The 25,856-nt window shown below is 52.8% G+C and overlaps 1 protein-coding gene and 1 long non-coding RNA gene across 2 annotated transcripts; one reads left to right on the top strand and one right to left on the bottom strand.

Moving 5' to 3' along the window:
- Nucleotides 1-282: 282 nt before the first annotated feature.
- Nucleotides 283-832, bottom strand: LOC108177752 (uncharacterized). Its single transcript, XR_001794575.4, has 2 exons — nt 602-832; nt 283-511 (listed from the first exon to the last, which is right to left on the bottom strand). It is a non-coding gene; the product is annotated as an uncharacterized LOC108177752 (long non-coding RNA).
- A 39-nt stretch (nt 833-871) lies between these two features.
- On the top strand, nt 872-25,329 carry SLC43A3 (solute carrier family 43 member 3). Its single transcript, XM_008271349.5, has 13 exons — nt 872-924; nt 1,581-1,912; nt 2,165-2,294; nt 3,651-3,697; nt 7,127-7,203; nt 7,437-7,529; nt 12,520-12,659; nt 14,607-14,734; nt 16,026-16,199; nt 16,409-16,528; nt 21,691-21,877; nt 22,495-22,618; nt 24,398-25,329. Exons 2-13 carry the CDS (start codon nt 1,738-1,740, stop codon nt 24,500-24,502), a joined length of 1,500 nt encoding a protein of 499 aa, XP_008269571.1. The 5' UTR covers nt 872-924; nt 1,581-1,737; the 3' UTR covers nt 24,503-25,329.
- Nucleotides 25,330-25,856: the final 527 nt, after the last annotated feature.

Raw genomic sequence — 25,856 nt, forward strand, 5'->3', positions numbered from 1 at the left:
TTTTCACAATGATCTGGAAACATTTCCTGGTTCTGGCCTCCCACAGTCCTGACCTTCATCTCTTCCTTAAAATGGGTGGTGGTGGTGGTGGTGGGGAGATGGGCTTGGAATAGCTTGAGTTCCTGGACCTCATCTAACAGGCTCAAATCGCCCCCCCCCCCCCCGGGAGCTTTTGATAAGGAAATGGCCATACAGGCTAAGGAAGACCCCGGCTCACTTGCTGTGGGCTCCGGTACCAGCCAGGCAGCTGCTTAGGCCAGCTATCTCACGCTGATCACAAGCTCGGATGGGCAATTATATATGTCTTTGATTAATAAAAAATGGGGCCATGAATGAATAGTTAATCAATGCAGTCTGGCAGGAAGGCTCTTGCAGAATCTGGGCTGGGGGTGAGGCAGAGTCATCAAAGGGGGCCTTGGGGGTGAGAAGGCAGGACCCCCTGCAGGGAATGGTTTCCAAAAAGCCTTTCGGTTCTGGGTTCTTGGTTCCTCCGCGGGATTTTCCGGCGGCTCTGGGAGAGACAGAGAGAGGGTTGAGTAGGTGGGCAACATGGGGAGATCCATGTTCAGGTAAAGCTCGCAGAACACGGTGTGCGCCTTACCTCTGCGGGGCCGGCGCACCTGTGTCTGGAACAAGCCTTAAACTAACTCGGCTCAGGGCGGGAGCGGCCGGGGAGCCGGGAAGCAGAGACACTGCAGGGACGGAAGAGGGTTGCGGAGGGAGAAGAATACGTCCAAAAGGGCTAGTGAGAGCGCGGGCGAAGGGGAAGGAAGTGGTGGAGAACCAGAGGCCTGTCCCAGCCCCTTCCGGGCAGGCGGGCGCGGGCGGAGGCGAGCAGGGCACCGGGCGGGGCGGTGAGAAGCGCGAATCTGAACTACGACGCGCGCGGGAAGAGCGCGGAGAGCTGCGGCGTGGAGCGGGCTGGTAGGAGCGCGGCAGGGCCGGTCGGCGGGCAGCGGCGCCCTGCGAGGAGTGGGCGTGGGGGCGCTGAGACTGGGCAGACCCGGGCCCGGAGGGCAGGCAGCGCGCGGCGGGGGGCGGCCGCGGGTAGCGGAGCGCTGCGCGGGGCGGGAATGGCCTTGGGCACTTTCTTGGGGGGGGGGGGGAGTTGGTGGATGGAGTCCTAGGCCCGGGTCCTTGGGTGCTGGGCTGTTTCTGGCGCTAGCACAGCCTGCGTGGTGGTGAGTAACTAGCGTGTGACCTTGGACAAGTTTCCTGATATTCCCTGGAACTTTGGTCTCATTGTCAACCAACTGCAGATAAGGAAACTCCAATTTTGCCCGGCTGTTATGAGAATTTGGGTGGGCGCAGACACAGCCCCCTAGTCCCCTGGCCTCACTCAGAGGGGCCGATGGTATTTCAGTGGACAGAGCTCAGAATCGGAGCTCAGCGCCGGGCCTGCTCCCTCACCTGTTGCTGGCAGAACTCTGCATAAGTCATTAAGGTCATCTTTGTCCTGAGGGTGCTGCCCTCCTAACACGGGTGGGCATCTTGCTCCTTCCTGCCACAGAGAACAGTTTTCCACCTGAACTTTCCCTCCGGCAGCCTCCTGTTTCAGGCAGCCTCTGTTTATTTCACAGGCTCTGTTTTGTGCCCAAGCCGCAGACAGAACCAGAGAACTCCAGGAAAGGAAAGGCTCGCCAAAGGAATTTTCCAAGGGCTCAGACGCCAGGACTTGCAGCTGCTGTGGTCAGCCAGGGAGGACAACGTGGGCTTTGAGGCTCAGTGCCTGGGGCCATGGTGGGCCAGGCCCTGCCCCTTCACGTGGCCACCCTGCTGACAGGGCTACTGGAGTGCCTGGGCTTTGCCGGCGTGCTCTTCGGCTGGACTTCCCTGGTGTTCGTCTTCAAAACAGAGCACTACTTTGAGGAGCTGTGTGAGCCGCCGTCTGGAACACTGGGCAACACCACTGGTAAGGAGGGTGATGCCTTCTCCCCGGAAGCTGAGTTCTGGCTCCACCCCTGTGCCTCCTGCCACCCCTTCCTGCACCCTGGTCTAGGGGGGTGCCCGGGAGAGGATTTAGGGACAGTCACATCTCCAGGCAAGCTGTCCAAGTCGGATGGAGGGGATCCTAGGGCAGGTGTCACCGGGCTGGAGGGCTGGGAGGATGGGGCAGTGTGGCCAGTCTGCCCTGGGCTTCTGAGCCTCCCCTTCCCCCTTCTAGATTGCAAAGCCCAGGATGAGAGGTTCTCGCTCATCTTCACCCTGGCGTCGTTCATGAACAACTTCATGACGTTCCCCACCGGCTACATCTTTGACCGATTCAAGACCACTGTGGCCCGCCTCCTAGCCATGTGAGTCCCCCCGGGGCCCCGCGCGTCTAGTGGTGTGGGCAAGAGGCATTGGTCAGGCTGGGAGGGAGACCAAGGTTAGGCAGCTGGGCAGCCCTGCTTGGCCCCGAGCCAGCAGCTGGCAGACACAGCTGTGAGGAGCAGAGCTGGCAGGGCGTGGGGCCGCCCCGTTCCCACAGCCCTGCTTCCCTCTCCTCGCCTCCTTCCCCTACTCCACAGCACTGCAGCTGTCTTCTGTATCTAATTGCACAGGAGCCCGGGCTGACTTTCCATGAGGGCTGCCCAAAGGCCTGAGTTGCGAAATTAGCAACTGCTCTCTGCCTTCTCCCTGGATCCTTTCCTCATCTCCCTATGAAGCCTCACACCCGAGGCTTCTCCTCCTCCTAGTCACCCTCATCACTCAGTCATCACAGAATGTTGTGGGTACCTCCAGTGGTGGAGTTTCAGGCCCCCCTTGTGCTACAGGGGGTGAGAATAGGGCTTCCCATGCAAAGGAGTGGGGGAGGCCAAGAACTCGTGTGCTCCTGCATCCTGGTCTCTGTGGTGGGGTTTGGTGATAAGCAGTGGCCTGCTGGGGGCTGATAGATCCCAGGGAGGCGGGTGTGAGATCAACTGGCAGAGGGAAGCTGGGGGCGGGGCGGGGGGGCGCAGCTGGACCTGGACCAGGAAATAGCTGGGGAGTAGAGCAAGTCCCTTTAGGTGCAAACTGACTGACTGTCTCGGTCCTTCTGGTCTTTGGCTCCCTGGATGCTCTTCTTCCTGCCTTTCTCCAGCAGGGTTCTCAGGGTCCTGCCTCTCTTACCCTCTGCCTTAGAAGATCCTCCTACTCCCCCGTCAGCTGCCAAGGGATTCCTGTAACCTCGGGATGGTGGTCTTGAAACTGTAGCGCTCTAGAACTTTAAGCTTGGAGTCTAGATCAGTCCAGCCATTCCCTCCCTCCCTCCCTCCATCCCTCCCTCCCTCCCTCCCTTCCTTTTCTTTCTCTTAGATTTCTTTTATTTTATTTGAAAGGCAGAATTACAGAGGCAGATAGAGAAACAGAGAGAGAGAGCTTCCATCTGCTGGTTCACTCTCCAAATGGCCTCAATGGGTAGGGATGGGCCAGACCAATGCCAGGAGCTTCTCTCCTGGGTCTCCCCTGTGAGTGCAGGGGCCCAAGCACTTGAGCCGTCCTCTGCTGCTTTCCCAGGTGCATGAACACCCAGGTGCATTAACAGGGAGCTGGATTGGAAGTGGAGCCCCAGTACCCATATGGGGATGCTAGCACTGCAGGTGGCGGCTTTACCTGTTACATCACAACACCAGCCCCAGGTTTCTCTTTTCTTGACAATATTCTCCATGCCCTATTCTGTATTTCAGATTTTTCTACACAAGTGCCACCCTCACCATAGCCTTCACCTCTACAGGTGAGTGTTGCCAAGTGTGTGAGAGGGACATGGTTCTAGAGATGTCTAGTGAAGCAGGTGCAGGAGGTAGCAGGCAGGACATATGGACCTCATGGTTACTCTGAGGTCCACAGCTTAAAGAATCTTGAAGGGATATTGAGTTGTTGCTGGTCTAGGAAAACAGCTTAGTTATGGAGAAAATGTGAAAAGGAAAGACAGTGGAGAGAGGCTGCTTCGAGAGGAGAATTCATTCAAAGTACTACGTCCTTCTTGTGTGTCCCAGTGTTCTCTATCCTTTTAATGAAATGATCATATTAATGATGGTTTTGGAAAACACACAACCTGACTTAGTGGGGGAAAAAGTCAACAGCCTTGTTGAACTCAAAAAGCTTGCTTTTCAGATTTTACTGGCCCACAAAAGTCTGGAAATTCTCATCTGTTTTGTCCTGCTCTCCCATTAAGCAGAGGAGAAAACTGAGGCTGGAGAGGAGCCCCTTGCCCAAGGCCACAGAGAAAGTTACTGACCCTGGCTATGCTGGTGCCTTGGTTATGGGGCCACAAGATGCCTCCCAATGTGGCTCTCCAGTGTCCGTTCTCTCTCTCTCTCTCTCTCTCTCTCTTTCTTTCTTTCTTTCTTTTTCTCTTTTCTTTTCCTTTCTCTCTTTCTTTCTTTCTTTCTTTCTTTCTTTCTTTCTTTCTTTCTTTCTTTCTTTCTTTCTTTCTGACAGGCAGAGTGGACAGTGAGAGAGAGAGAAAGAGGGAAAGGTCTTCCTTTTGCCATTGGTTCACCCTCCAATGGCCACCGCGGCTGGTGCACCGCGCTGATCCGAAGCCAGGAGCCAGGTGCTTCTCCTGGTTTCCCATGCGGGTGCAGGGCCCAAGCACTTGGGCCATCCTCCACTGCCTTCCTGGGCTATAGCAGAGAGCTGGCCTGGAAGAGGGGCAACCGGGACAGAATCCGGCGCCCCGACCGGGACTAGAACCCGGTGTGCCGGCGCTGCAGGTGGAGGATTAGCCTAGTGAGCCGTGGTGCTGGCCTCCAGTGCCATTTCACATGGCTCTGCATTTGGGTTAGGAAGTGAAGATCTGGTATATAACTCAGGTGTGTGTAGTGTCTGTGTGGAAGCCAGATGGTGGCATGAGGTCAACTCTACTCGTGCTCGGCCAACACGGAGGGTAAGGGTGTTAGGCCAAATAGAGATAACGTGGCACCTGCAGCCAATTACTCTCTGCCCAGCAAACAGGCTTCCTGTAATCTAGCCTGTGAATAATTTCCAAGACTGAATGTGGAGCTGGAAGCTGGGTAATGTTTGACTCATTTATGAATCGTTTAGGCAGAAATCCCCCCCGCTTCCTCCATAAAATAGGGCTTTTTGATTAGGAAGAGGCTGGGAGCCCACAATGACTCCACTGTGAAAAGAATCGCCATGAGCCCTTAGTTCTTTAGAAAAGATGTGCATAAAGTGTGTAAAGGCAGACGCTGAATGGTAAATAGTGTGAAAACTCTAAAATTAGTTCTTCACAGGGCCTCTGAAGGTGTAACACAATAATTACCTAAGAGGATATCAGGGACATACACCTACAACATTAATAATCATTAAACCGCCGAGGGAAAGGTTATTGCTTTTCTATTATTCTTTCTGTCGTCTGATTTCATGAAATAAAGTCTTGATGTGAGGCTAACATGACTTCAGTGCCAAAGGCAACTGTATCCAGCTACAACGTTTTTAAGATGAATTAATTTGAAAGGTAGCACACCCTGGGGGAGGAGAGATCTTCATTCACTGGTTCAGTTCCCACATGAGGACAACAGCCAGGTCTGGGCAAGATCAAAACCAGGAGCCAGGAACTCCATCCAGGTCTTCCTTGTGGGTGGCGAGGGCCCAGGCAATTGGGCCATCTTCTGCTGCTTTCCCAGGTGCATTAGCAGGGAGCTGGATCAGAAACAGAGGCAGGACTTGATCCTAGGCACGCTGATGTGAGATGTGCTGTGCCATAATGCCCACTCCCACCTCCAGTCCGCTCCTCCACTTCTGATCTCACTTCCTGCTAATGTACCTGCAGGGCAGCAGCTGATGGCTCAGGTACTTGAGTCCCTGCCATGCACGTGGGAGACCCAGATTAAGTTATGGGCTCCTAGCCTTGTCCTGGCCCAGTGGGCATTGGGGAGTGAGTGAATGAGCAGATGAAAGATTTCTCTCTGCCCGTCTCTGCCTTTGAAGTAAAATAAAAACAAATAAAAATAATTTTAAAGGTTTATTTTGGATAAAATGAGTCCCCTTAAACCCCATTTTAATGAATATCAGGACAGGCATGGGTTATGACCAACAGGATGGTGATAGAAATCTGTGGTTTGGGAACAACTCTTAATCAAGGCCTCTGGCACCCTATGAGCTTTTGGCCATCATCCACCACTTCCCAGACTTGTTGTAACAGTTGTTTGCATGTCAGTCTTTTCAAGGGCAAGAGGTGTGCTTTTCTCTTCCTGCATTTTCAGTGCCAAGCACAGCACCTTGCCTGAGGGAAGGATCCAAGTTTAATTAATAAAAGAATAGACCAGCCGGCGCCGCGGCTCACTAGGCTAATCCTCCGCCTAGCGGCGCCGGCACACCGGGTTCTAGTCCCGGTCGGGGCGCTGGATTCTGTCCCGGTTGCCCCTCTTCCAGGCCAGCCCTCTGCTGTGGCCAGGGAGTGCAGTGGAGGATGGCCCAGGTGCTTGGGCCCTGCACCCCATGGGAGACCAGGAAAAGCACCTGGCTCCTGGCTCCTGCCATCGGATCAGCGCGGTGCGCCGGCCGCAGCGCGCCGGCCGCGGCGGCCATTGGAGGGTGAACCAACGGCAAAGGAAGACCTTTCTCACCTGTCTCTCTCTCTCACTGTCCACTCTGCCTGTCAAAAAAAAAAAATAAATAAAATAATAAAAAAAATTAAAAAAAAAAAAAAGAATAGACCATTGCCATTTTCTCACTCAGACCTCATAGCACTTCCAGGAGGCAGGGAGGGCAGGACCGTTGTTTCCATTTAACAGATGAAGTTGTTGAGGCACAGGTTCATTTAGAAACCAGTTCAAGGTTGGTCAGTGAGCTAGGGAGTGGGTTTAGGGGCTGAGGCTAGGACTCTCTTCCCCCACAGTGTTGAGTATGAATGGAAGGGGCTGCTTGTGGTCTGGTGAGGGAAGGAGGCAGTGACTTCACTTTGAGTGCTGTCACAGGGTAGGGACTGCTTTGATGGGGAAGACAGTGGCTCATGAGACCTCCACAGAGATATCTGGGGGAGCCTTGGCCAGTTAACCCAAGATCCTATAGGGATGCTGCCAGGGTTGGGGCCCTGACCCCAGTGCTGCTGGGAATTTGGAACGGGAGGGAGCTAGGGCTTCCCGGAGGACCGTCTGGGGCTCCATGTTTGCATTGCACTAAGTCACCACCCGCCCTCTGGCCTTGTTCATTCCAGATTCGGCTGTGCTACTCTTCCTGGCCATGCCCATGCTCACCGTTGGGGGAATCCTGTTTCTCATCACCAACCTGCAGGTGCGAGCCTGCCCTAAACCCAGTCATTTGGCCGCAGGTTGAGACAGAGGAGGGAGGAAGGGGTACCTTTCTACATTTGGCTGCCTGCAATAGGTTTGGCCCTAGCTGGGGTGGGAGCTCTTTGGGGAGAGGGTGAGTTTTGGGTATGATGAGCACCTGGCACAGGCGGGGTGCTCAGGAAATGTTTGTGTTGCGAATAATTAAGTGACTCAGGCTGGTCATGTCTTCCCCAGATCGGGAACCTATTTGGCAAACATCGTTCGACCATCATCACCCTCTACAATGGCGCATTTGACTCTTCCTCGGCAGTCTTCCTTATCATCAAGGTAAGGAGCAAGGGCCGAGGTTTACCGAGCACTTACATATGAGTGACACTTGTCCTGTGAACCATGAGTGGTTTCTCTCCATCCATCTGGAGGTGGGTGCTATTTTATCTCCATCTTATAGATGAAGCATTTGAGTCTCAAGGAGGTGAAGATGCCACATCCCATGTCAGAGTGCCTGGGTCCACTCCTGCCAGTGTAGACCCTGGGAGGCAGCAGGTGATGGCTCAAGTGATTGGGTTCCTGCCATCCATGTGGTGTAAGACCTGGATTGAGTTCCTGGCCTGTGGCTTTGACCCCTGCTGGGAGCCATTAATTTGGAGAATGAGTCAGCAGATGAGAGCTCTGTGTCTCTCAAATATTTTCTTTTCTCTTCTCTTCTCTTCTCTTCTCTTCTCTTCTCTTCTCTTCTCTTCTCTTCTCTTCTTTTTCTTTTTCTTTTTCTTTTCTTTTCTTTTCTTTTCTTTTCTTTTCTTTTCTTTTCTTTCTTCCTTCCTTCCTTCCTTCCTTCCTTCCTTCCTTCCTTCCTTCCTTCCTGTCTTTCTGTCTTTCTGTCTTTCTGTCTTTCTGTCTTTCTGTCTTTCTGTCTTTCTTTTTAGATGCTTGCTTAAGCTTCTGCAAGTGGTGACCATGGAACTGTTTGGTTCTAGACTCTGAGTGTGTGATCACCAAGAGCCTCTTCTTCTTACTTCACTTAGCGTGTTGGGCAGAGGCCAAGAGAAGGCACGGTCACAGTGCTTGGGCCAGTGTTGGGCACCCTTTGCAATGGGTGGCTGGGGGTTGGAGGCCCGGCAGCACACATGGAGTCTTGTCCAGCATCTCCTAAAGCTGCTGTTGAGCGACAGGGTGATGAACTGTTGCCAGTGGTTTTGGGGTCCACCAACAACCGTTCTGCCTTGTTCATTGTTGACAGTTTTATCTGGGCAGTGATCTGCCAGGACAGGGGATGAAGCCTGATCCATATCAGCCAACCATGACGCTTCCTTCCTCTATTGTCAGTGATGGCTAGAGGTGGGCCAGTGGTCTAGTCCTTGTCCATGAGATAAAGGGGGTGTAAGAGGAGGATGTTAGGGAACATCTCCTTGCTAATGGAAGATGAGAGCCAACTAAAAAGAAAATCTGCCTCCTTGGCTTTCCTTCTTTTATAAAAAAAGTTTATTTATGGGGCTGGCATTGTGCAATAGCAGGTTAAACCACTGCCTGTGATGCTGGCATCCCATATGGGTGCCGGTTTGAGTCTTGGCTGCTTCACTTCCAATCCAGCTCCCTGCTAATGCACCTGGGAAAGCAACAGAAGATGGTCCAAGTGCATCCACATGAGAGACTCGGATGAAGTTCCAGGCTCCTGACTTCGGCCTGGCCCAGCTCTGACCATTGCAGCGATTTGGAGAGTGAACCAGCGGATGGAAGATCTCTCTCTGTCTCTCTCTCTCTTTGTAACTTTGCCTTTCAAATAAGTAAATTTTTTTAAAAAGATTTATTTATTTATTTGAAAGTCAGACTTACACAGAGAGAGAAGGAGAGGCAGAGAGAGAGAGGTCTTCCATCTGCTGGTTCACTCCCCAGTTAGCTGCAACAGCCGGTACTGTGCCGATCCGAAGCCAGGAGCCAGGATTTTTCTTCCAGGTCTCCCACGCTGGTGCAGAGGCCCAGAGATTTGGGCCATCTTTTACTGCTTTCCCAGGCCATAGCGGAGAGCTGGATCGGAAGTGGAGCAGCCGGATCTCGAACCTGCGCCCATATGGGGTGCAGGCACTGCTTTACCTGCTATGCCACAGCGCTGGCCCCAAATAAGTAAATCTTTAAAAAAAAAAAAAAGAGAGAGATCTTGGCTGTCGCCGTGGCTCATTTGGCTAATCCTCCGCCTGCGGCGCCAGCACCCCAGGTTCTTGTCCCGGTTGGGGCGCCGGATTCTGTCCCGGTTGCCCCTCTTCCAGGCCAGCTGTCTGCTATGGCCAGGGAGTGCAGTGGAGGATGGCCCAGGTGCTTGGGCCCTGCACCTGCATGGGAGACCAGGAGGAAGCACCTGGCTCCTGGCTTTGGATCAGCGCAGCGCACCGGCCGTAGTGGCCATTTGGGGGGGGGGGGTGAACCAAGGGAAGGAAGACCTTTCTCTCTGTCTCTCTCTCTGTCTAACTCTGCCTGTCCAAAAAAAAAAAAAAAAAGAAAAAAAAAAAAGAAAAAAAAAACCTTAACCTTATCTTTAAAAAGTTTTACAATTTGTTATTTATTTGAAAGGCAGAATGAGAGAGAGAGAAAGCCATCTGCTTGTCTACTCCCCAGTTGCCTGTAACAGCCAGAGCTGGACCAGGTCAAAGCTAGAAGAAGCTGGGAACCAGGAACCCCATCTGGGTTTCCCACATCGATGGCAGGGATGCAAGTACTGGAGCCACCACCTCCTGCCTCTCAGGGTGTGCATTAACAGGAAGCTGGATTGGAAGTGGAGGTGGGACTGGATCCCGTGCACTCCAGTCTGGGGTGCAGGTGTCCCAAGTGGCGACTCCACATGCTGCACCACAGTGCCCGCCCCTTGGTCTCTCATTACCTTCTTCTAAGGTTGCAGTGAGAGGATGTGATACCTGGAGTTATGGCAGCCGTGCTTTGACAAAGAGGCAACAAGCTAGAGGGCATAAGGCAGGTGCTAACAATGGCTGAATGAAAGGAAGAAGGGGATGCGGGTCTCAGGCTGTGGGCCTGGGCCTTCCCTCTGGGCTTTGTGTTAGGTCAGAGGCACGTGGCACTGCCCATGGGCCATGGCCACAGAGAAAAGCACCCCTGGCAGTCACTTCTCAAACATGGCCTTGGCCTGCAGGGCCATCCAGAGGCTGAGCCCTTGGGCACGTGAGCCTCTACTCCTGGCATAGGAGCCGCTCTCTGGGTTCTTTCTCCTCCTGGGTGTGCCTCCCTTTCTTCTCTCGGGAGCTGGCATTCTGGGGTTAATCTGACCTTGCTGCTGCTTGCTCTGACCTTGAGCACTCCCTTGCACCCCTGTGAACCTCAGTGCTGTCCTCTGTCGTGCTGGGAGGTTGGGCTCCATCAGTGGTTCTCAAGCTGGGAGTTGAGGAACTTTGATGTTTGTCGCATCAAGGAGAATGAAAGGGAGGATGACTGGGCAGCTTTGTGAGCCGCGTTTGGGTGTCAAATTTTGTGAGCACGCAAGGGCCTTATTGCATTCGGAGTCGGGGTGGGGAAGCACTGGCCCAGAGCTCTGAGGAGGCCTCTGGGCTGTGGGGATGGATGGCAGGGTGACTCCTGGATGCAGGCTGGGCCCTGGGGAGGGGTGTGTGTCCCAGTGTCCTCCGTCAGCTTCTAGGGTGCTCCCCAGGAGCCTTGCTAAGGTTCCTTCTTGGAAGCTGGGGTTTCAGCCCTTGCCTCTTGGGCTGGTTGTGTGTGTGTGATCATATGCACGCAATGCACACTTCACCATGGTAACCATTTGTAAGCATGTAGTTCAGTGGCGTTCAGCGCTTTCCTGCTGTTCTGCACCCAGCATCTCTCATGCCGTAAAACCCAGCTCTACACTGCCACCAGCTCCCTGTCCTGCTCCCCAGCTTCCCTTCCACTCTGCAGCTCTGTGAATCGGACTGCTGCAGGTGTCTCATGTAAGTGGAGGTGGACAGAATGTATCCTTTTCTGATTAGAGTCTTTCACTTAGCACCATGTTCTCTCATGGTTCATCCATGTTGTATGATGTGTCAGAAATGCCTTCTTTTGTTTCTTAAAACATGATATTGACCTTCTCAAAAATCGTATGTATTCAAGAGGCAGAAACACACACACACACACACACGCACGCAGAAAGAGAGAGAGAGAGAGAGCACTCCTACTCTCTGGTTTTCTCCCCAAATACCTACAACAGCCAAAGCTAGGCCTGTTCTGAAACCGGAAGCCAAAAACTTAATCCACATGAGTGGCAGGAACCTAAGTAATTGAGTCATCCCTGCTGCCTTCCAGGGTCTGTATTAGAAGGAAGCTGGAATGAGAAGCTGGAGCCCGGTATGAACCTAGGCACTGTGATGTGGGACATTGTATCTTCTTTTTTTTTTTTAAAGATTTATTTATTTATTTATTTATTTGGAAGTCAGGGTTACACAGAGAGAGGAGAGGCAGAGAGAGAGGTCTTCCATCCCTGATTCACTCCCCAATTGGCCGCGATGGCTGGAGCTGTGCCAATCTGAAGCCAGGAGCCAGGAGCTTCTTCCAGGTCTCCCACATGGGTGCAGGGGCCCAAGGACTTGGGCCATCCTCTGCTGCTTTCCCAGGCCTTAGCAGAGAGCTGGATTGGAAATGGAGCAGCCAGGACTCGAACCAGTACCCAAATGGGATGCCAGCACTGCAGGAGGCAACTTTACCTGCTATGCTGCAGCGCTGGCCCCAGACATTGTATCTTAACTGGTGTCTTAACTGTTAAGCCAAAACTCCTCCCATTTCTTTCCTATTTTTTTAAAAGATTTATTTATTTATTTGAAAGGCACAATGAGAAGAGAGAGAGAGAGAGGTTTTTTTTTTTTTTAAAAAAAAGATTTATTTTATTTGAAAGGAGGAATTACAGAGAGAAGAAGGGAGAGAGAAAGATAGAGAGAATCTTTCATCTACTGATTCACTCCCCAAGTGACTGCAATGGCCGGGGCTGGGTCAGGCGGAAGCCAGGAGCCAGGAGTTCTTCCAGGTCTCCCATATGGGTGCAGGGGTCCAAACACTTGGGCCATCCTCTGCTGCTTTCCCAGGCAGGGAGCTGGATCCAAAGTGAAGCAACCAGGTCTCGAACTGGTGCTCACATGGGATACCGGTGTTGCAGGCAGTGGCTTAACCTGCTGCACCACAGTGCTGGCCCCTCTTTGCTATTTTAGAATTGAATAATATTCCGCTGTATGTACATACCACATCTTGTTTATCCATTCATCCGTTGACAGATGTGAGTTTTGGCTGTTGTGAATAATGCTGCTGTTTTGGACACAGATGTTACATCAACTTTTCCTTCCTTCTCCCGTAGCTTCTTCATGAACAGGGCATCAGCCTCAGGGCCTCCTTCATCTTCCTCTCTGTCTGCAGCATCTGGCATGTGGGACGCACTTTTCTCCTGATGCCCTGGGGGCACATCCCCTACCCTCTGCCACCCAACTACAGCTATGGGTAAGGACTGCGATCTGGTGACTGTGGGCCACAACCTCATCATCCCGGGGTAGGAGCAGGGGGTGGGCAGATGGGAGAGGGGGACTGGAACCAGGGGCGTATCACTTAGCTAATTTTAAAAAAGATTTATTTATTTAAAGTCAGAGTTACAGAGAGAGAGAGGGAGAGAGAGAGACAGAGAGAGGGAGAGAGAGAGAGAGAGAGATCAATCTTCCATCTGCTGGTCACTCCCCAGATGGCTGCAACAGCTGGGGCCCTGGGGCTGGGACAGGCTGAAGTCAAGAGCCAGGAGCAGCCGGCGCCAAGGCTCAGTAGGCTAATCCTCCGCCTTGCGGCGCCGGCACACCAGGTTCTAGTCTTGGACGGGGCACTGGGTTCTGTCCCGGTTGCCCCGCTTCCAGGCCAGCTCTCTGGGATGGCCCAAGTAGTTGGGCCCTGCACCCCATGGGAGACCAGGATAAGCACCTGGCTCCTGCCTTCGGATTGGCGCAATGCACCGGCCTCGGTGGCCATTGGAGGGTGAACCAACGGCAAAGGAAGACCTTTCTCTCTGTCTCTCTCTCTCACTGTCCACTCTGCCTGTCAAAAAAAAAAAAAAAAAAAAGAGCCAGGAGCTTCCTCTGGGTCTCTCACATGGGTGACAGGGATCCAAGTACTCGGGCTACTTTCTGCAGGCCACTAGCAGGGAGTTGGATCAGAAGTGGAGCAGCCAGGACTTGAATCGGTGCCCATACGGAATGCTGGTATAATGAGACAATGGCTTAATCCACTGCACCACAGTGGATGCTGCACCGGTCCCAGCATTTATTGTTTTTTTTGCAAGTCTGTGGGGAGCTGGCTAGTTCCACTGGCTAGTCCCCCGATCATCTGGTGGATTAGCAGGTCTAGGACGGCCTCATACACATGGGGTTTGGAGTGACCTGGCTGTGTCCGCCGCATGGCTGCCCTCCTCCCGTGGCTGGCTTGCACTTGTTCACATTGTGGTTTTAGGTTTCCGAGAGAAAGAAAGTGGAAAGTGCACAGGGTTTCTTGAGGTTTAGGCTTGGCAGTGGCACATCACGTCTGCTGCATTCTCTTGGCTACAGCAGGGCACAAGGCCAGCTCAGAGTTAGGGGATGGGGAGAAAGAATCAGAGGTGCAGAAGCCCGTTTTGATAGGTGAAGTGAGGTAACTGTGCTCGCAGCCAGTTACAGGGGACTGGAGAGCATTCACTGGCCGCTCGCCGACTACGTACCAGGCCCATGGTGCTCTGATTGCATCCTCACAGTGGTCCTGTGCTTCCCAAACAGGGAGAGTGAGGCTCAGGAGTTTCCATCTCGGCAGTGTTTCTGCAACTAGGAAGAGGCAGAGCTGGGATCTGAGCTCAGACCTGCCCACCTCTGCCCTGCTTCCAGTGGTCCCCAAATTTTACTGCGTATAACTGTAACTTAACAGCCTTTTTAATTTTTCCTTTTTTAAAAAGATTTTTTTATTTGTAAGGCAGAGTTACAGAAAGAAAAGGAGAGAGAGAGAGAGAGAGAGAGAGAGAGAGAGATTTTCTATCCACTGGTTCACTCCCAAATAACTGCAACAGCCAGGGCTGGGCCAGGAGGAAGCTAGGAGCCAGGAGCTTCATCCAGATCTCCCACATGGCTGCAGGGGCCCAAGCACGTGGACTCTGCAGCTTTCCCTGGTGCATTAACAGGGAGCTAGATTGGAAGTGGAGCAGCCAGGACTCGAACCAGTACCTGTAAGGGATGTTGGCATTGCAGGTGGCAGCTTTACCCACCATGCCACAGTGCTGGCTCTAGACATGATGATGATGATGATGATGATTTTCTAAAATGGGAGCCTGACTTTCAGCCTTAGACATTCTGATTTGCCTGCTCTGTCTGTGACCTGAGCAGGGTTGTGAGAGTGTGGTTCCACTATGCAGTGAAATAGGGATCCCCACCCTGTTCCCTCCAGTCTGCACCCTGGGTTCAGCTCACAGTCCCTGGCCTGTGTGCTGGGAATGGCACCGCAGCAACGGAAAAGAAGAACTGAGCAAGAGAACAAGGAGCTGCAGTCAAAGGAGTTCCTTTCCTCCAAGGACGGTGAGCCCTGCGGGTGGCCTGGCCCTGCCTTGTGACTGCACCTGCTCCTCACCGAGAGAACCGTGCAGGCACTCGGGATCGGCAGAAGTCAGGCAGAGAATGGACCTCCGGCATCTTTCACTATCTACAGGGCGCAGGAAGGGCAGGACTTCTGTCTCTTTTCCGTCTGTCTTTCCCACCTCCTGAAGTCTGTCTTCCATTGTTTGCTTTCTCTTCCCCCACCCCAGGGTCCTACCCTTTCCTGTGATGGTGATGCACGAAGTCTGTTTTTTTGTCCCCATTTCTGCAGTCCTCTGGGTCTGCTCTATCTCACTGCCCCATCTCCAGCACTGCCTCCTTCCTCTCCTCTCTGTCTCTGTTGTGGGTCTTTGGTTGTGAACATCACAAACCACTGCTGGCTACAGTAGGAGTAAGAAGAGAGGGTGGAGACAGGGGAGAAATGGGGAGACGCAGGACAAAGGATGCACATGGCAGGTGTGTGGGATGAATGCGTCTGGCTGTCTTATGTCCGACGTGGCGCCTGCCGTTGATGGAATTACACTGTATTTGGGATTTTTGCTAAATGAGTGGATTTTAGCTAATGTTGCCAGAAGAAAATGGGTAGCTATGTGAGATGATAGATATGTTAATTTGCTTCACTATAGTAACCACTTTACTATCTATATGCATCCCATGACATCATGTTGTATACCTTAAATATACACAATCAAGTGTATTTTAAAAAATGAAAGTCGAATAGGATTCTGAGAAACTCACAAAGCCAAGAGGAAAACTGAATTTGCTGGGCAAGTCGAACCAGGGAGTGCTCTGGGCTGCCCAATCTACCGTTCAGGCCGGTCCCTTTCTTCAGGGGGAATGAGTGAACTGGTCAACGGGACGCTGAATTCACAGTCCCGTGTGGTCATGAAGAATAGGGCAGGGGAAGGCCTCTCAAGGAAATGCAGGATTCAGGCCCCAAAAGGGAGAGAAGGGATTTGGAACCCGGTGGAACCGTTGCTGTCCTTGGCTTGTCTTTCCTTTCACCCTTGGGGCTGAGAAGGATCAGGAAAGTGGCTGTTAGAGGCAGATCCGATTTCAATAGGCCAGGAGCATGGGTCACTCAAGGTGGTAGGGCTGGGATGACAAAGCAGGAGCAGGGGATGGATGAGCTGCAGGCAGCTCCAGGAGCCTGCAGGATGAGCTGGGACAAGGGTGGAAGGTGGGCTCTGACCCTGTAAGTGCCCTACACTCTGGCTCTTCCTAACCCTCCTCTCTTCTTATAATCCATGCTTGGATCCTCCGTCCCCAACAGAGACCTCAGGACCGGGGCAGCAGCAGGGACCTGGCTCCTTCTGGAGCTACGCTCTCTCTTGGCGCTTCGCCTGGCATCTGGTGTGGCTGTCTGTGATACAGCTCTGGCATTACCTCTTCATTGGCACTCTCAACTCCCTGCTGACCAACCTGGCCCAGGGCAACATGGTGCTCAGTACGTGGCGGGGCTGGGAGGCAACAGTTCATCTGCACGTCCCAGGGACATGGGGGATGCATACGAAGCTCTGTAGGGCTGTGTGGTGCAGAGCAAGGTCAGAGGGTCTGGGGAGGAGAGCCAGGCTGGGCACGGGAAGGTGGGAGAGTCTTCCCTTGCAAGGCAGGCCTGGATGTGTTCGTCACCCAACCCCTCTCTTACCTCTGCAGTCAGCACCTACACAAATGCCTTCGCCATCACTCAGTTCTTCGGAGTGCTGTGTGCCCCCTGGAATGGCCTGCTCATGGACCGGCTGAAACAGAAGTACCAGAGGGACATGAGAAAGACAGGTGAGACCTGGGGGGAGGGAGTTAAGGGACCAGGAGGGGAGAGATCTGTGCTCATCTCCATGCCCACCTTCTCTTCTGTTCAGCCCATTGTACTTGCACTCACTCATTCAGACATTAGTCACTGAGTGACAGTTGTGTGTCAGCTGTGGTGCCAGACATCAGGGATTCATCAATGGACAAGACAGATATTACCTTAGGGAGCAGAGAAAGGAGGCAATCCTGCAGTTAGAATCCGATTTATGATAGTTTGACTTCACAACTTTTTTTTTTTTTTTTTAAGAGTTTGGGTTTTTTTTTTTTTTTTTTTTTTGACAGGCAGAGTGGACAGTGAGAGAGAGAGACAGAGAGAGAAAGGTCTTCCTTTGCCGTTGGTTCACCCTCCAATGGCCGCCGCTGCAGCCGGCGCACCGCGCTGATCCGATGGCAGGAGCCAGGAGCCAGGTGCTTTTCCTGGTCTCCCATGGGGTGCAGGGCCCAAGCACCTGGGCCATCCTCCACTGCACTCCCTGGCCATAGCAGAGAGCTGGCCTGGAAGAGGGGCAACCGGGACAGAATCCGGTGCCCCGACCGGGACTAGAACCCGGTGTGCCGGCGCCGCAAGGTGGAGGATTAGCCTATTGAGCCACGGCGCCGGCCCTTCACAACTTTTCAACTTTATGCTGGTTTGGAAGTGTACTCATGCAATTGTTTTGTTGTGCGTTTTCAGTACAGCATTCAATAAATAACATGAGATATACAATTCTTTCATAATTGGGTAGGCTTTGTGTGCGATGCTTTTGCTCGACTTGTAGGCTAAGTGTTCTGAGCACGCTGAAGGTAGCCTGGGCTAAGTTAGGAGGCAGTTGGTCAGGTGGGTTAAATGCATTTTTGGCTTGGGATGCTTTCAAGTTGCACCAAGTTGATTGGGATGTAACCCCATTGTAAGTCGGGAAGAGTCTCGACACCTACACAAAGACGGACCCAATAGCTGTTCTGGGAGAGGATGGCGGGGCTGTCAGTGATGGCTTCCTGGAGGAAGTGGTGTCTAAGCTAAGACCTGAAGGGTGAGTAGCAGGTGAGGAGATGGGGCCGGCACCGTGGCTCACTTGGTTAATCCTCTGCCTGCGGCACCAGCATCCCATATGGGCGCCAGGTTCTAGTCCTGGTTGCTCCTCTTCCAGTCCGGCTCTCTGCTGTGGCCTGGGAAGGCAGTGGAGGATGGCCCAGGTGTTTGGGCCCTGCACCCGCATGGGAGACCAGGAGGAAGCACCTGGCTCCTGGCTTCGGATTGGTGCAGCGCTGGCCATAGCGGCCATTTGGGGAGTGAACCAATGGAAGGAAGACATTTCTCTCTGTCTCTCTCTCTCTCACTGTCTAACTCTGTCTGTCAAAAAAAAAAAAAAAAGAGAGAGAGAGAGGTGAGGAGATGGAGGGATGGGTGCAGGAGAGGGGCTAAGGAGCATCGTGGGATCCAGGTGGTCAGGGAGGGAGGGACGCTGAGGCATCTGAGGAATCCTAACCAGTGACTCAGGCAGGCCCCGGGCATACAGCATGTGGGGCAGTTGTAGGGCAGATGCTGGGGAGAGAGGGAAGCAGGGGTCAGCTGCTCACTCTGCCAAAGCTTCTAGACCTGATCCTTGGACAGGACTGGAAGAACAGGGCTGCCGAGTGCCCTGACTGTGCAGTTGGCGGCAGGGAAGGGGAGTCAAGCAGCATTTAAATACTAGATAGGAACAGCAAGACACAACGTCAGATGCACGTTAACAAGTAGTAACATTTCCCCTGGCTGGTTCCACCCCTATGCTCCCTGGCTGCCCGGCTTCTCTGACACCTGCTGGAGTATTTCAAGGCAAATCTTAGACGTCCTGTCCTGTCACCTGTGTCTCTTCGGCCTGTCCATCACCGTAACACCATGATCACACTTAAAAAAATTATTTTCTTGCCTAATATACAACCTCTGTTCAAATTTCCCTGTCATCTCCAGCATATCTTTCCACAGTTGGTTTGATATTTGGATCATGTGCCTCTTGTATCTGTTAAGATGTATAATGGTGTGCTGTTCCCCCCACTCCCCACTTTGAATTTCCCAGTTTGCATTTGGCATCCTCTTGGTGTCACTTAGAAGTGTCCCTTAGATTAGGAATTTCCTGTAAACAGGCAGATTCGAGGCTTGGAGAAGCCTCGGTTTAATTCTTTTTGGCAAAGATAATTCAGAGATGGAGCCTTGGGCTTCCTCTGGCCTCCCATCAGCTAGCCCCTGATATCTGTTGTCTCTGTTGTGATGATGTTAAGATTGATCACCTGGTTCAGACATTGTCAGTTGGATCCATCTGTTACAAAATTTCCCATCAACCGTGGGCCTAATGATTTTAGCAGTCATTGGTGATCAATGCCTAGACTCATTATTTTATTAAGGTTGTGAAAGGATGAGTTTCTATTTCTGTCTTTCCTTCTGCTTTTAATAGCCTGACTTCCTCCAGAGAGAACATTACCTTACTGTTTTGTTATTCTGGAATCAATGCTTGATTCCCCTCTCTGTTCACCAGTGTCAGAGTTAGTGCCTGGAGACCTCCAGAGATGGCTATCATGAAAGAAGGAGAGGCAGAGAGAGAGAGAGAGAGAGAGAGAGAGAGAGAGAGAGAGAGAGAGAGAGATCTTCCATCCGCTGGTTCACTCCCCAGATGGCCACAATGGCTGGAGCTGCGCCAATCTGAAGCCAGGAGCCAGGAGCCTCCTCCGGGTCTGCCATGTGGGTGCAGGGGCCCAAGGACTTAGAGAATTTTCTACTGCTTTCCCAGGCCATGGCAGAGAGCTGGATTGGAAGTGAAACAGCTGGGACTTGAACCGGCGCCCATATGGGATGCTGGCACTGCAGGCGGCGGCTTTACCCTCTACACCACAGTGCTGGCCCCAATGGTTTCTTTTTTAAATCTCGTTTTAAATATACCTGACAGGTTTTAATCCATTATGTTATGCTTCTTCTTCCGCTTTTTTTTTTTTTAATATTTGTTTGTTTTATTTGAAAGGCAGAGTTACAGAGAGAGAGAGAGAGAGAGAGAGAGAGAGATCTTCCTTCTGCTGGTTCACTCCCCAAATGGCTGCAATGGCCAGGGCTGTGCCAGGAGCTTCATCTGGCTCTCCCATGTGGGTGCAGGGGCCCAAGCACTTGAGCCATCTTACACTGCTTTCCCAGGCCATTGGCAGGGAGCCGGATTGGAAGTGGAGCAGCCAAGGCACAAACCAGCCCCAACATGGGATGCTGGCACCACAGATGGCAGCTTTACCTGCTACTCCACAATGCTGGCCCCTGCCCCAGCTTTTTTTTTTTTTTGACAGGCAGAGTGGACAGTGAGAGAGAGAGACAGAGAGAAAGGTCTTCCTTTGCCGTTGGTTCACCCTCCAATGGCCGCCGCGGCCAGCGCGCTGCGGCCAGTGCACCGCGCTGATCCGATGGCAGGAGCCAGGAGCCAGGTACTTTTCCTGGTCTCCCATGGGGTGCAGGGCCCAAGCACCTGGGCCATCCTCCACTGCACTCCCTGGCCACAGCAGAGAGCTGGCCTGGAAGAGGGGCAACCGGGACAGAATCCGGCGCCCCAACCGGGACTAGAACCCGGTGTGCCGGCGCCGCAAGGCGGAGGATTAGCCTAGTGAGCCGCGGCGCCGGCCCCCAGCATTTTTTTTTAAATACAAACATTATATACAAGTTCAGGTGGTGGTTCAAATAGTTGGATTCCTGCCATTGATGAAGACTTGAATTGAGTTCCTGGCTCCTGGCTTCAGTCCCCACATCCTGGCCATTGTGGGTATCTGTGCAGTGAACCAGTGGATGGGAACAGACTCTCTCTCCATTTCTCAAATAAATAAATAATGAAGTTTTAAAAACTCTCACATATGTCAAGTAAATAAGCATTTTTTAAAAAATTAAACATTAAAAAAATGCTTATTTTGGTGCAAAAAAATTTTGAAATCCGTGCATAGTTTCTTCTGTAATATGCCTTTTTGGGAACCTTGAAGATCTTTTGCATGCATGGATTTCAATTTTTTTTTGCACCGAAATTAAACTTACCTTTTAATTCCACTTTCGGTGAACTTTTTGAAGTGTACTCATATATATTTATTCCCTCCCACTTCTTTTTTTAAAGATTAGTTTATTTATTTGAGGGGCAGAGTTACAGAGAGAGGGTGAGATGCTGAGTGTGATCTTCCATCCTCTGGTTCACTCCCCAAATGGCCACAATGGCTGGAGCTGGGCCTATCAGGAGCCAAGAGCTTCTTCCAAGTCTCACACGCAGGTGCAGGGGCCCAAGCACTTAGGCCATCTTCTACTGCCTTCCCAGGCCATAGCAGAGAGCTGGATCAATAGGGAAGCAGCCGGGACACAAATTGGCACCCTTATGACGCAGGTGGAGGCTTAACCTACTATGCTACAGCACTGGCCCTGTATTTCCCTCTTTCTTAGATAAAAAGCAGCATACTGTACACACTGATGTGTGTGGCTGTATCCTGAGCCTGCTCCCTCGTGGGGACCAGTCCTGGTTCTTTTTTAAGATTTATTTAAAAGGCAGAGAGACAGAAAGAGAGCACTTCCATCCGCTGGTTCATTCCCCAGATAGCTACAAAGGCCAGAGCTGGGCTGGGCTGGGCCAGCGCAAAACCTGGAGACTGGGACTCTATTCTGGCCTCCCACATGGGTGGCAGTGGCCCATGTACATGGGCCATCCTCCGCTGCTTTCCCAGGAAGCTGGATCAGAAGCAGCGTAGCCAGGACTCAAAGCAGCATCCCTGTTGCAGGCGGAAGCTTAATGCACCGCAATGCTGGGCTCTCTTCCTTCCTTTTAACTGCTCCCTGGCTCTCTACTGCATGGCTGCAGTGCAGCTCACGCCGCATTCCCTGCTGCTGGCTGTTGGGATTATTTCCAGGCATTGTAATCATCTGAGTGTGTTAAGGGCATAAAACCAGGAAGAGTCGGTGAGGAAGAGAGAAATGGTCCCATCTGAATGGTGTTCAGGAGGTGAATTATAGACATGATTGATGGGCTGGCGTGGGGACACCTGGGAGAAAGAGGATCCCAGGAGGGTGGGGTGGCTCCTCCCTTCCCCTCCTCCCCCGGTTTTTCTCGATGCTTCGTTGCCGTCTGCTGGGTTCTCCCACAGGCAGCCTCTCTTGCTCCCTTTCGGACCAGGTTTCTCTGACGCATCGGTGGCCCTCTTCTCGGCCGTGCCCTCGCTGGCGCTGACGTCCCTGCTGTGCCTGGGCTTTGCCCTCTGCGCCTCGGTCCCCTTCCTCCCCCTTCAATACGTCACCTTCGTCCTGCAAGTGATCAGTCGCTCCTTCCTGTACGGGGGCAATGCAGCCTTCCTCACCATTGCGTAAGTGGGCTGCAGGTGGGGTGTGCCCCTCGGGGAAGGGGTGGGGCACACGGGGCTCTGGGAAGCAATGCAGAGGTAAAGAAGTGGTGAGGGGAGGGTGGGCCAGGAGGTGGTCAGGTGAGGATGACCGGGTTTGGGCGCAGGTGTGGAGGGCGCAATGGATGGACAGGGGCAGCCTGATGGAAAGGTTGAAACACTCATGTTCTTGAGCCATTGCTTCAACTGTGCCCTGTGTCTCTGTTACCTGCCTGGTGAACTTCTATTCACCCCACAATGCCCACTTCTGCTCCAATCATCCACGGAGGAGTCGGCAAGAAAACATCCTCCCTTTGTGGTGCTCCCGGCACTCTCTTCTTGCTACCTTTGATCAGGCATGCATCTGGCATGTAATGGGCTGCTTCTGTGTCTGTCCTGTCACTGACTCCTCCCCTGGCACAGCCTGCATCTGGGGCCCTGCTGTTTTCCCAGGGCCCACCACAGTCCCTTCTCTGAATTCTGTGGTTTGATGCCTGAGCACAGGTGTGGGGGGCAGGGCAGTGCAGGTGTGGATGGGTGAAGGGTGGTCTTGGAGCAAGAGTCCCCAAAGCTCGCTGGAACCCAGTTTCTCTCTCTTCCAGTTTCCCTTCGGAGCACTTTGGGAAGCTGTTTGGGCTGGTGATGGCCTTGTCGGCCGTTGTGTCCCTGCTGCAGTTCCCCCTCTTCACCCTCATCAAAGGCCCCCTCCAGAATGACCCGTTCTACGTGAGTACTGTGGGGAGGGAGAGGATAGGTCCTGGCCTGCCTGTCCCCAGCAGGGGATGCTGGCTTTGGACCAGCAAGGACACCAGGCTGGGTAACACAGCAATGCCCCAGCAGGGGGCACCCCAAAGCCAGCTCAGGAGGCCTGGGTGTGGTGCCTGCAGCAAGAGCTGCACAAGGCACACCCCTGATCTTGCCTCTCAAACTGGGGTCAGTGGGAGCACCCCGGCTTGTGTGCTGGGGATACTCGAAGTCACTGGGTTCACATGGTGCAGCCTGCACTGTTCAGAAATCTGGGGGGAACATAGCTCTGTGTGTGTGTGTGTGTGTGTGTGTGTGAACAGATGTGTCCTGGAGTAAGATGCATGATACCAGCAACATTGCAAGCGAAAACTCAAGACTGCAAAGTCCTGCCTGCCGGAACACAAGCCAAGCCTGGGCTTTCTCCTCGGGCTGCAGCAGGTGCTGGTGTCCACCGCTGCCCAGGTGGCAGGTGCTCTTTGCTGTTGCCTCCAGGTCCCTACACCTGAAGGGATGCTGACGTGGCACCAGCAGGTGCACACCACTCTCCAGCGGCTCCAAGAGGTTGTATGACTTAGGGATTCAGATACACACAGCTGTGAGCAGAAGTCTGTCAAGTCTGACTGCAGCGTTCTGCTACTGCCCAGCTCTCTTGGCCGCATTTGAAACCTATCACTAAGGGACTAGTGTTGTGGCGCAGTGGGTTAAGCCGCTGGTTGGCCTGCCCAATTCCCCTATCAGAGCAGCAGTTCTAGTCCCAGCCATTCCACTTCTGACTCAGCTTCCTGCTAATGCATTCGTGGGAGGCAGCAGATGATGACCTCAGTGCTTGGACCCCTGCCACCCATGTGGGAGGCCCAGATGGAATTCCTGACTCCTGGCTTTAGTCTGACCTAGCTCTGGGTCATGGGCATTTAGGAAGTGAACTGATGGATAAAAGATTTCTCTGTCTCTGTGGCTTTCAAGTAGATGAAAAAAAAAAAAAGTAGGGGCCAACCCATTGGCCCAGTGGTTTAAGCCGCTGCCTGGGAGTTCAGCATCCCATATGAGTGCCCATTCAGGTACTGGTCGCTCCACTTCTGATCCAGCTCCCTGCTAATGTACCTGGAAAAGCAGCAGAAGATGGCTCAAGTGTTTGGGCCCCTGCACCCAATGTGGGAGACCCAGATGAAATACCAGGCTCTTGGCTTTGGACTGACCTAGCTCCAGCCCTAGCTGTTGTTCCCATTTGGGAAATGAACCAGTTGGTGGAAGAGCTTTCCCTCTCTCTGTCTCTGTAACTCTGCAAATAAATCTTTAAAAAAAAGGAGAAATAAATAAATAAACATCTTTAAAAAACCCATCATCAAAGTCTAAAAGAGGAATTCAAACCTGACATAGGGAGAATAAGGAGGAATAAATTTAAAAACTGGGGGAAAATTAGTTCTATCAGTGACCGAACCTAATATTCAGATGTGCATTCCAGCCAGTGCCTCCGCTGGCTTCCCATGTGACCTTGAACAGGCCACTGAATGTTCTCTGGGGGCCTCTGTTTCTTCATCTGTAAAATGGTCATACTATTCCTCCTCCAACTGACTCCACAGGGCAGTATGAAAATGACCCAAAGTCCTTCCTCCAGGGGACCGTAGCGCCTGGTGGCGGTGCTGGTGGTGGTGGAGGGGGGAGATAGACTATTCTGGGGTAGGGCTCAGGTCTCTTCACAGGTGGTGGGTGTCACTCAGCATTCCTGGACCTGGCCTCATGCCCTCCTCTCTCCCGCAGGTGAACATGGCGCTGCTGCTGGTCACTCTCCTGACGTTCGTCCACCCCTTCCTGGTGTACCGGGAGTGCCGTGCTCGGAGAGAAGCCCCTTGTGCCACCGCGTAGTTCCAAGCCCTCCCTCATCAGCCCCAAGGATGCTGTTACCAGTCTTTCCCCCACCTCGGAGGATCCCCGGTGCAAAGACTGCACCTGCCCAAACTGCTATTAAGCCGCTGTTGTTTTTTTCTTAAAAAATCCAAACATATCTAACCACCGCCAGGACTTCTGATTGCAAGGACAGAATCTTGGTCGCCAAGTGGGTCGATGCAGTACAGACCCAAAGCGAAAGCACGGGGAAGTTCCCCTTTGCTTCCAACAGGAGGTTTTCTCCCCGGCCGTGGCCTTGGTGACCCTTGGCCCCTGCGAGGAGATCTGCAGAAGGAGGTGTGCCACCTGCTTCTTTAGGCTGCAGGTGCTGGAACCTCTGCTGCCAGGTGGCCTCCAGGGGCAGCCCGAGGTTGTCACAGCCCAGCGGCCCCAGCTTGTCCGCCATGGCACAGCCTTGGTTACAGAACTCACAGTGAGCGTCCAGGGGAAAGACCAGCGAATGGGAAGCCCTGGGAAGAGTTCTTGCTCGGCCACTGGTGCTGGGGGGCCTTGGGCTGACCCTGAGCATGATATTTTCCATCTGTAGAATGAGAGGAGGTCTGGAGTTGGAGGTTCTTTCTGGAGCTATGAAGGACAGGACAGAGTCAGGCCACCCCGAGGGACTTGGGGACCAGCTGGCCCGCTGGGTGGGAGGATTTCTGATCAACTCCCTTGGGGATATTTTTCTTTTCAAGGTGGCTGATGGTTATTTACTTTGAGCATTGTATAGAGTTTTTCTAGGGGATAATTTTTCTAGAAAAATAAAGCCTCTGTGAGTAAGGCAGCTACCGTTCCTGCTCCGTTAAGCAGCTGGGCTCTGTGTGTTTTGTGAGTGTGTGAACACATGTATGAGCATGTTGTGAGACTGTGTGTGAGCATGAGTGTATGCTTGAACATACGTGTGAGGAGTATGTGTGAGTGTATGGGCATGCGTGGCTGAGAATGAGCATGTGTGTGACTGTGGGCATTGTGAAAGCATGGATGTGAGCATGTAAGCTCATGTGTGTGTCAGCATACATGTGTATGTGTGTGAACATACGTGTGAGCATTTGTGAGTGTGTGCATCTGTGTCCCTGGGGGAGTGAGTGCAGGAGTGGGGTGGAGGACTCTGGCGAGGGTGGCCGCTGGACCCAAAGGGCAGGAGCTCTCAGACTAGGCTCCACCTTCCTGGCCCTGCTCCTGGGATGTGAACTCAGAGCCCCCCCGCTTCCTCCCCACATGCTTAAGCCTCAACAGGGTCCCCCACGCCCACTGCACAGCCCTAGCTAGAAGCACAAAAGGAAGCAGAAGGTCCCAGTCTGAGTCAAGTCTCAGTTCTGCCCCCTCGGCAGCT

The sequence above is a fragment of the Oryctolagus cuniculus genome, chromosome 1 (assembly GCF_051225735.1).
Source record: "Oryctolagus cuniculus isolate XC-2025 breed Fujian yellow rabbit chromosome 1, ASM5122573v1, whole genome shotgun sequence".
Taxonomy (NCBI): domain Eukaryota; kingdom Metazoa; phylum Chordata; class Mammalia; order Lagomorpha; family Leporidae; genus Oryctolagus; species Oryctolagus cuniculus.